Here is a 10,599-nt window from a genome sequence, read left to right on the forward strand (position 1 = left end):
ATTCAGTTTAAATAGCATTATTACACTTCTGCTATCCCATTTTAATTCCTTTACAACCTCTTTTCTTTTTGTTTCAGCAGGGCTTATGTTACCCTCAAAGGACAAATATTTTGAAGCTGCTTAATGGCTACCGATGAACCATTAACGACTCCACTCACAAGCAGTCCAGCCAGTGCCTGGTCCTCCCTTCAGGGTACAAACTAAATTCCTCATGGGTTTGTAATTCTGTAAAACCTGACTGCGTGATTTATACAGTTTGCTATACTCTGTGGGAAGCAACAGCAAACATCTCACAGCAGGAAAATCAACAACTGAGCCGGGAAACTTAAATAAAATATATTATTTATATAGGGCAGGTCATCTAGTGCTTTTGCCACACTTCACAATGAGATAAAAGCATCTTTTGATCGCCTTGGTTAAGAATCCTGCCTCCCACCCCCGAATGGAAGGGATGCTCCCAACTATGTTCTAATGACATCTCATGCTAATCTCAATAACTGCAATTGCTGGCTGAGTAGGTGTTACAAAAGCCGGACTTAACCTCGGAGGCTCACCAGCAGGACTGGGTAAAGCCAGCTCTGGGGATCACCTCAGCAGGCTCGTTTTCCCCTTGATACATCATCTGCCATGGCTCAGGTATATCAGGCACTGCCTAAAGCTAGAGGGTAGCGTTTACACCCCCTTCTCATGGTCTCAAAGGTACAGGTATTCTCACCGACACGCATTCAATACAAATCATCAACCCAGTGCTTCACAACTTGCCTGCATGATGCAAAAGCCATTTTCAGTACTAGCAGCAGCCAGTACAAACCAGTACTGGTGAAGGGCTTGCATCAGTTGGGGTGAGAGTTCTGTGCTGAGCAGGCACCAGCTGAACTGCTCACTCGTTAAGGTTTGTATCAGGTTTCTAATCACAGTGAAGTACTTCAAATTTCCAAAACTTAAAAAAAAACCACCCAAAAACAAACAAACAAAACCCCAAACGAAACAAGACCTAAAACTCCACCTAAATAATTTAATATCTAAAAAGCTTATCAGAAAAAAGGTCTTTTCTCCTCTATTTGATTTCTTTGTGAAGAAAATGAGGTCCCTGTAGAAGATGAACTCTAAGAAGAGAAATGAGTAAGGTTTACTTTGATGGAACTTTTTATCCCTTGTGTTTCTGCACCTGTACTTTTCTGCCAGACTTATTTAGATGATTATGCCATATTACTTAGTAACAATAATTAAAAGTAGCTTTCACCACTACGGGTGAAAGAGTAGCGAAGAACAAAAACCTCCCTTTCTGGTGTGATTTCCCCCCCAACCCAGTTCATTAACAGGGTTACCATTCATATTCATTCAAATTTCCTGAAAAAGATCCCACCTAGGAAGACCTCTCCCCAGGGATGCTAGGGGCCCCTATTTCAGCATTTACAGCTATCCAGTTCCTAGGATGTCACCTATGCACATCTGCAGACCATGGCAGCGTGGGAACACCAGATGAGCCTACCTATTTTTTTAAGCTGATCTCCCTTCTCCCAAATAAGACATTAAAGCTAAGCGAAGAGAAAGCTCTGACAGTGAGCTTTAAAAGAAAAAAGATATCATCTCAGTATCATGAAAACAGTATCTATAGTTAACACCATTAAGGTTTGCTGGAGAGTTGGAGGGTTAAAGCCCCTTATCTTTACAAAGGCAGTGTTAGAACCACACATCATTTCTATCACCTTGATCTTCTTATGGCTTTAAGTACTGACCTACAAACGAAGCTGCTCCTCAAACTCCAAGCAAGTCTTTCAAACAACTTTTCCAAGCTCCCCAGTCATTTTTTTTCCATCTAAAGGTGCCACTGCAGCAAAATACAAGTTCGGTTTCTCTTGTTTATCCCCCACCTCTTGACAAGTCACATCACACATTCTTGTACTAAGTATTGCAGGCTAGAAAGCTGCAGAAAATAACTTCTACCTCCAGGAGCAGACCTTATCAATTTTTTCAGTTTCTTCCAAATATAAGCAGCTAAGAATTTGGGAGTAAATATTTTGCTCTGTTATTCCCCAGAAAGGAAAAAAAAAAATCTTTATAAAGAATTTATTTCAATACTCGCTATATAGAACATGGTCTCAAACTCTTTTAATGAACTGTGCACAGGCTCATTGACCCCCACACATACAAAGATAAAGATTTAAAACTTGCCAGAAGTATCTTCTTTTTCTCACAGAGTTTGCATCTTCTGGTTACACACTCAATTTAACCCACTTCTGAGTCCATTTCCTAATAGTCTAATACAGACTATATTCAACTGCTTGTCTAGCATTAAGGTTTTAGAGACTAAATAACTCCCCCTAGAATATTCTCTAACATTTCAGTTTTATTTGGCATTCCTCCTTCAGGTTTCTCAGTAACACTCCAGTTAGGGGCATATGAGAATCACAGTCTTTGACCAAGCTGTTTTCAGGGGCAGTTGAGCAGGGCTTCAGGCAAAATTTACTGATATGCTGTAAGTTAGAATGTTAAACCTTTGGGCAACTAAACTAGCCTATAGCCCCATCCCCAGACACTGCAGGCCAAACAAATTACTCTGACAGCAGCCACAGTTTCCTTACAGCTGCTCCCTTCTCTTCCAGCTGCACCAGACCATTGTGCATCGCAGCAAGCCCAGAAAGCCTGCGGCCGTGAACCCAAACCGGCTGCACTCAGCCTGCCTCAGCAGCCTGTGATTGGGCTGCAGCTCAACAGTGCTGAAACCACCCAGCATGTACCACGTATGTTTACATTCAATCTCAGGACGTATTTAAATCTGGCACCCCAGGAAGTACTGGATCAACCTGCACTGTAGCTTGGGCCCCCTTACACCACACAGACAGCACTCCTGCTTTGCAACACTTAGCTCAAGAGATATTTTCCTAGTTTCAGCCTGCTAAAGGTCTTTCAGAAGCTTAAGTGAATAGTCAAAAGCACTGCAATAGTTTAAGTCAAAGGTCACATAGGAGAAAAAAGTTTTAATCCAAAACTTTACCATCTTAACACTGACACAAGCAAATGTTTATTATTTTTCTCGGATGAGATTTATTTTGAAAATTTAAAAGTCAGCCTTGAGGACTCAGATTACTCATTTTATTCAAAGACTGATTTTTTAGTATTTCTAGCATTACTAGATTTTCTTTCTACTTGGCATTTGTGCCACAGACAGCATTCTATACCTCATACTGACAGCTACAAATATTCAGCAAGTAGCCACAAACATTCTAACTACTTTTCAAAAAGATGAGTAGGATTACTGAGTAAAAACAACTATCAAAATACATCTCTGATTTTGTAATTGGATCAACAGAGATCATCTCCATGAACACTTTAGTAGTTTGCTGGCAACATTTTTTGTATTCCACACAGATGTCTTAATTTTATTTATAATTATCACTACAAATACAATTATTTTAATCTTATTTTGTCAGCATTACTTCAAAACTCTAAAACATTTTAGGTAATACCGTCTATTCCACAGAGCTCTTTGTTTGGTTTATATAAGACCTTGTTTTAATTATACTTCCCTATAATAAGGACAAAACTATCTCATTTTGCAATCTCTGTATTAAATTTCATGCATGCATAAGTAAGGAATACTCTAACATGAAAATCTACTCAGAGAGCATCCATTCTCATAATGTGTCTTTCACCTTCTACCACCAGGAAGCTTTTGTTTAAAACTTAGGTGCATGTACAGAAACCGGAATACAATTAATGCTCTATTATCCGAGAGAAGATTATGTAAATTGGGTAAGCAGGATCAGGATTTTTTTACTGAAACACTCCTGGCTTGCAGTGCTGCATCTACAAGACCCCATACTCACTATCTGCTGCTACTATAAGGCTGACCTCCCAGAAAGCTATCCACAGATTTTGAAAAATATGCATGTTCTGAGTGTATTCCTGTAATTTATTTTACATTATTTACCTTACCACTTTTTTTGCCTTTATCTAGGTTATCTTTTCCCTCTCCCAATTATTGCTATGAACAGCATAGGACTGACTATCTCCACAACAAACACCCAATTTTTACATCTTCTGACTTAAAAAAAATCTTCCACAGCCCTCTAGCACTTGAAAGAGCACTTTATTCTAAATTCTTGACAAATAGTTTTGCCCATAAGTATTTTATAACCTGTTAGCAACTTCAATTAAAAACAGCTTTCAGGGAAAAGTACAGCTATGATGTCCTCCCACTCCCACGAACTGTGACCACCACAAGAGACAGTATTCCAGCTGGTGAGGAGTTCCCTAAGAGCCCAGAGTGGTATGCCCGAACTAATGGAGTCTTCTTCAGGTACTAAACCAAGATTGTTCACAGCTCTTGAGCTTTTGGGAATTCCAGGTTAAGTGTGGGAAGATGCAGTTTAGTTTTGGATGGGAACAGGATTACAAGTAAGACAGAGGACGTCAGCAAAATAGAGTTCTTGTCCTCTCACCATTCATACTACTAAGCAAACATTGCATCCATGGATCTTAAAGAATTAGAATAAAAAGCATGATGTGGCTTTTGTCCAAGTCGAAGTTGAGGTAAGCTGACAGTAAACCAGTATGCATAACAAACAACATCAACAACAGCATAGTTAACTCACACCATGTATTTTATAAAAGCTTTTAATAGATTATAAAAAAATAAACTTCTTACTGTTTCACTAAACAGATGTGTCAAAATCACTGAAAGCACCTGGACAAAGGAGCTTCAAAAAGGTAGTAATGGACAAGGAAAACTGCCAAGTTGAAACACAGCTTTAGAATAACAATGGGGAAAAGATCTACACCTTTCAATCTGCCCCCAAAGAAGACTGATGACTCATGGGAAATTCATGCCTTCCATTCTGAACACACCAAAGTGACAGTAAATAATATGCATATCATTGATATTCTTCAGTCATTGACATGGTTATGAAATAAGTAGATTCTTGAAAAGAATCCTGTCTATGCACTGTGCAGCTCTGGTAAACAGTTAAAGTCAGGCAATTTTGTAATTAAAACCAACGGAAGAAATAGAAAAGCAGACAGATTGAGTGGCTTGACAGACACCATAGATAAGATCAGTGGACAAAAAGCAGAGTTACTGGTCAAATCCTGGCACTGTGTTTAATAAATCTCAACTGTATCACTTACATGTCCCTCCTGCCTCATTGTCAATATTCACAGAAATACCAGTCTTTGCTACTTAAAAAGTCTGAAACACATTTGGCTTACATAACAATGTTCCCTGTAATTTAGGGGGTTTCTCTTATAATTCTGGTGGGTTTTGTTTCGTTCATGTTTGTAAAAAAAAATTAAACAAATTTAGCCATCTCAGAATCATTGATATGACAACCCTAACTTCAGACTCCTCTCAGGAGCAAATTCACTTTAAGGGCATAGCTCAACAAACGCTTTAAGCAAGCATAAGCCTCATACTGCCTCAAAATGCTTCTTCACCACATTTGGGAAGGCACATGGGGAACCAGATTGGAGAATCGCTCCAGCTGGAAACTAACATAACAAAATTATACCAATTATTTTCAGCCACAGCATTTTCTTGACATAGCTTAGTGTCTGGCTGCCAAAAAAATATTTCTTCTGCCAAGGGGTATGTGAAAACAAGGACAAACACAATAATGAAAGCAACATCTTTTCTTCCTGTAGCAGCAACAAGTTATGCCTCTGTGAAGTATTTACGTAGCCACAGATTAAAAAAAGGTACGTCAGTCGTTCCTGCCAAGAGAACTCTTTTTCTGGCCATGAACTAACCTGTTTGCCAAGTGATTCAGACTTCAGAAACACTTGTTTCAAGTTGTTTCTTTAAAATAAAACTTAGGTAGTTTTATTTTAGGTAGTAAAACTGTGCACAAGTGAACTCACAGACCCCTTTCAGATAAGAAAAGTTTATTTTAAACCAAATCTCCTGATGAAGTGACAGAACTAGTCTTGGAAAAGGCCTTAGCTGAAATAGGACAATAATTCTGAAGCAAAGCTTTGGTAAAAGCAAAAAACCCACCCATAAATGTAGACATATGTATTTTTAATTTAGCAATTTAGCTTTGGATTTTAGAAAACAATCCTGTTTTGTTAGGATTTTGTACTCTGCACTTCATTTCCCTGTCTCTTTGTTTTTCCTGCTCTTTTAGAGTCAACCCTGCAATGTTGAATGATGCAAGCAGAAACACACGCACACATTAAGGAGCCAAAAAATTTGTAAAATGTAATAAAAATAGATCAAAGACACTGGCACATGTCAGACACTGACAATGCACTTAAATTACTGCACCTGGCTATGCAGATTTAGCACATTTGTTTACTGTCAGTCGTAACTTGGACATTCACAGGTAAGTCTTTTGTTGGCTTATAAAGAAAAATGGAATGAAAAAAGTTTCCTGTAGAAACAGTTACTACGGCACACTGATCAAAGTTTTATAGTCCAGATGGCAGGTCATGACACCTCTTCAGGTTCAATTTATGCTCCTCAAAGCCTTACAAGTGTTGTTAGAGGCGCCAGGAATTTGCCTACAGAGCCAACTCCAGCTCCAAAGATTACTCCTCTGGTTAGCTATATGGAGACGTCAATTTAAACTTGAGTACTTTTTAAGTGTAACTATTGCTATAAAGTGTTTGGGGGCATTCCTGGCCTCAAACAAACATCCTAGGCACTAACCGGCACTGGATATGTTCATTCTATGGTTTCAGAGATGTACATATTAATTCTACTGCCCTCTATAAACACTTATCTGTATAATCATTTCATAAACAGAGATACAAATTATTTCTTTTAACTCTATTATGGATATTGCCAAGACAGTTCCATTCACTGTCAACAACACTGCTCAATACTCTAAAAAATTGAGCCTTTCTCAGATAAACACTCCAGAATCAGGCTTTAAAAAAAAAAAAAAAAGGGAGAAAAGAAAAATAATTTCAAGAATGGCTGTTCTGCACACTCTCTCTAGCCAGCAGCTCCAACATCTGCAAGAATGTTATTACAGCCAAATCCTAGGGAACTAGTTAGAAGGTCTTGCAGATTCATAGCTTCCTAACTCAGACATGTGAGGTCAAAACAAGTCACTAACAACTGCAGTAATGGAAAAACAGAGCACATCTCGGTTCTGTTGCTTCTGCTTATCCAGTTGGCCCAAACCAGGTATATAATTAAGCAGAACAGACACGCGTGTATTAAGGGAGCTTTAGAAATGTAAAACAGTGGCTAACACCTCACTCCCAATAACGCACTATGCGATGAGACAGTTTTTGTTCTTCGTTACTCTGCCTTGAGGAGCAAAAAGGAAGTAAATTAATCTCTTTTCCCTTCTCAAGAAGTGCTAAAGCCTGAATCCAACCCTGAATGCAAAAATCAAAACAAACAAAACACAAAAAAATTACTGCTAGTACTCCAGCTCACCCCTCCTCTTTAACAGAGTTAGACTAAGAGATTTACCTCCATTCTCATGATACACACACAGCTCACTGAAAAGAAAGTCCAATTCATTCAAAACGTTACCCTCTCTAAGTTAAGTGTCGGCAAAACAATTATGTTAACACAGTACAAAGTGTTCCACGTACAAGGTACAACACCCAGCAAAACACTCTTAGTATCAGCCAAAAACAAAGCTAACTATTCTTTCAATACCTTCTAATAACCAGTAACTCAGTGGACCTTAAGTTACAAGGTCGGTTGCTATGACAAACAAATATGTCTTTGTTAACTTATGCAGCAAAGAGCACAATCAGACTGACACAAACCCATGGTACTGAAAAAGCAAACTTGCATCACTCGTACCGGTAAGTCCACACTGACATCTGTTCCATCCAGTAGTGCTACGCGGCAAGTAATGATGGATTTGGCATCCCCAGCAGCAGGGATGTGGGTTGCAGCTCTTTGGGCCTCCCTTAGCCGTTCCCTCTCTGCATGTTTACGGATGGAGCGGCGTCCAAGGGTTCGACGGAAAAAGCTCAGCATGTCTGCTACAAAATTCAAGACAGAGAAAGAACGTGTCAATGTCAGTTTTACACTGAAAAAAAGGGAAGCTCACATGCATACTATTTCAAAAACGGCATTTTGATAAAGCACTGTTGAAGGGCTCAAACTCAAGTTTCACTTCCTTGGATTTAAATACCCAGAGTATTGTTTGAGTACTTTGAAAACAACTCATCTCAAACTGTTGACGGTAGCTGAAGGGATTTCTGGGATAACCTGAAAGCATATTAAGGAAAAAAAAACCAACGGTTGTGTTACAATTAACTGCAATCTTTTATTAATACAACTGCTACTTGCACTCCTTACTCCTCAACGAGACTACGATGTTCTCCCTATCCTGGTAAACAGCTAAGAACTACGGGCGATATGCTATTTTCTTGGCTAACACACTCCACCTCTCGAACGGGAAAAAAGTTACGAATGGTCCTTCCCGCCTCAGAACTCTGCCTGCAAAACAGAGCCGTCGGTGCCCAGTCTCTGGGGCACGGCGGCTCTCTCGTCTCGCTACCGCCACGGCTGCGCCGAAGCTCCCACGCTCAGCGGAGTGGGGCGGGAGCTCTGGCCCGAGACCTCGGCGGGCACCTGGCGCTCGGCGATGGGTCAAGCTCCGAAGTCCAACAACCGGCCGGTCTGTTCGCCCAGACCGCGGACACAGGGCACCGAAACCTGCCGCCACCCGACTTCCTCATAGGAGTAGTCCCGGCTACAAACGGCCCCCGCCCGCTCAAGTCTCCCTACCCGGCTCACGCCGGCCGGGAGTCCCTACCCTTACACAACACCTTGAGACCGCCGGCCACCTCAACGCGGGCCTGCGGCCCCAGTTCAGCCTCGCCTCAGGGGTCGCGCCGCACCCTTCATCGCCGCAGCCGCGGCTGCTGGAGCACCGGCGTGGCGTCGCTGCCGACCCTCCCCGAAGCCGATGGCGGCAATCGCGACAAGCTCCTCACGACACTCACCTGGCAGGCAGCCCCGCGGCCCAGGCGGCGGGAGCGGCGGAGCCGGGGACAACTAGAGCGCGTCCCCGCGGCGGTGCCTCAAGGCCCCGGCGGCGGGTGGAGGGGGCCGGCGAGGGAGCCCCCGGGAGGGGGCGGGCCTCCGAACATGGCGGAGAGACATGGGAGGCCCTTAAATGGGCAACTACTCGCCCTTCCTTTCCTGCTGTCCATGCTTACTCACCTGGCGGCTGCCGCAGCTGCTCCCTCATGCTCGGCTAGGCGGAGGAAGGAGGAAGAGTACGATGGGAGAGGAAAGCAACAGATAGGCGACGAACAGGACGCAAATTTCCGGAGGGGTCATCGCCCCTTTAAAGTGGGCGGCTCTCAGTGGCGAAGAGACGCCCCCGCCCAGAGCCAGGTGGTTTCGCCCAGCCGAGAGCCGCCGCGGGAGGCGGCCTGGACCACGTGCTCCAGGGGAGGGGGCCGAGGGAGCGCGCACCGCCCCGTCACCGTGACGCGGAGCCGTCCTGGGGGCGCGGGCGCTTCGGAGCTCGGGCGTGTTGAAGCCTCCCTGCCGAAGCGGCACATCAAATGATCTCGGAAAACTCCACCTGTAGTGGAAGCTTCCCTCAGCGGCTCAGCCGCAACAGTCCCCAGCAATGACAATAAGCCTCAGGCAAAGGTCTTTTGAAACCATTGAGTTTAGAAGAAAATGGTTCCTTTGAGCAGTGCCCGACGTAATTCCTGTGGGACAGTAGAAAACAAAGCAGAACCATTCGAAGTTAACACCGTTAGCACCGATTAGCACTAATAGACTGAAACAAGGCCACAACCACAAAACCTAGTTTGTATTCTGATCTCCTCTTAGAACACAGTTGGACTCGGTGATTGTTGCCCCTTTCTGCTGCTGCTGTCTCGGAAGGAAAGCCTCTCTCACCCACACCGCCTTCACCTGACTTTTTGAGTACATATCTGCCTTCAAGCCAGCAACTGAGATCTCCAAACAGAAAACCTCAGGAAATGCAATACAAAGAAAGCAATATAAACTCTGCTTGCAAAATACAGCACCAGCTAGCATTGGCACTGCTCTGGGTAAGCAAGCTTCAAACTCCTTTAAAATCCCAGGATAACTGGAAATCTAGCCTAACAGTCTGGGGAAGCAGAGGCCGGCTTGTTATTGAGACCTTTTTGCTACTCACACATTTTGTATGCTCAGCTGAGAAGCACAGGCTGAGAGAACCAGTCACTCTGCAGAGGAACTGGCATGAAACACATGAAACATCTACGGCACAATCCTCTTCAGTGCCTGAAGATACATCAAGTAATTTGCTGAAATGAAAAAAAAAAAAAAATCAAAACTAAAATTAAAGGTTTCTGGAGATTGCTCATTATTTGTTGAACAAGCAAAATAGCTGATTGTTACTTTAGCATCCCTGAATCGACAACAAAAAAATTTCATCCTGCCACAAGCAGAAGGAGCAAGGGAAGCTTAGGACAAAAAGGTGAGATGCAAGTTTGTGCCTGGTAATTCACCTGGAAATTAAATCACAAAATGGAGGAATTTTTGATGCTGTTTATCAGATGAGAGGGGACTATGCTTGCTCTCATTCTGTCATGAAATACACCTTGGAGCTTGCAATAACGTTCAATGGAAAGACAGAAAATACTCCAAGGGGGAAAAGTAGTTCATCTTGGGCA

General features: G+C 42.6%; 1 protein-coding gene across 5 annotated transcripts in view; it reads right to left on the bottom strand.

The window, feature by feature from the left end:
* EPB41L5 (erythrocyte membrane protein band 4.1 like 5) overlaps positions 1-9,344 on the bottom strand; it is a 61,278-nt gene extending 51,934 nt beyond the window's left edge. The window contains exons 1-2 of one of the 5 annotated variants that reach the window (XM_064157560.1): positions 9,143-9,344; positions 7,769-7,953 (exon numbers count right to left, since the gene is read on the bottom strand). In XM_064157560.1, the coding sequence (XP_064013630.1) occupies positions 7,769-7,953; positions 9,143-9,170 (213 nt within the window). In that variant the 5' untranslated portion in view covers positions 9,171-9,344. Of the gene's footprint in view, positions 1-7,768; positions 7,954-8,922; positions 9,035-9,142 lie in introns of those variants that run through there. The other 4 variants (XM_064157583.1, XM_064157578.1, XM_064157568.1 and 1 more) reach the window with 4 other exon arrangements.
* Positions 9,345-10,599: the final 1,255 nt, after the last annotated feature.

Source organism: Pogoniulus pusillus, chromosome 2, assembly GCF_015220805.1.
Source record: "Pogoniulus pusillus isolate bPogPus1 chromosome 2, bPogPus1.pri, whole genome shotgun sequence".
NCBI classification, from domain to species: Eukaryota; Metazoa; Chordata; class Aves; order Piciformes; family Lybiidae; genus Pogoniulus; species Pogoniulus pusillus.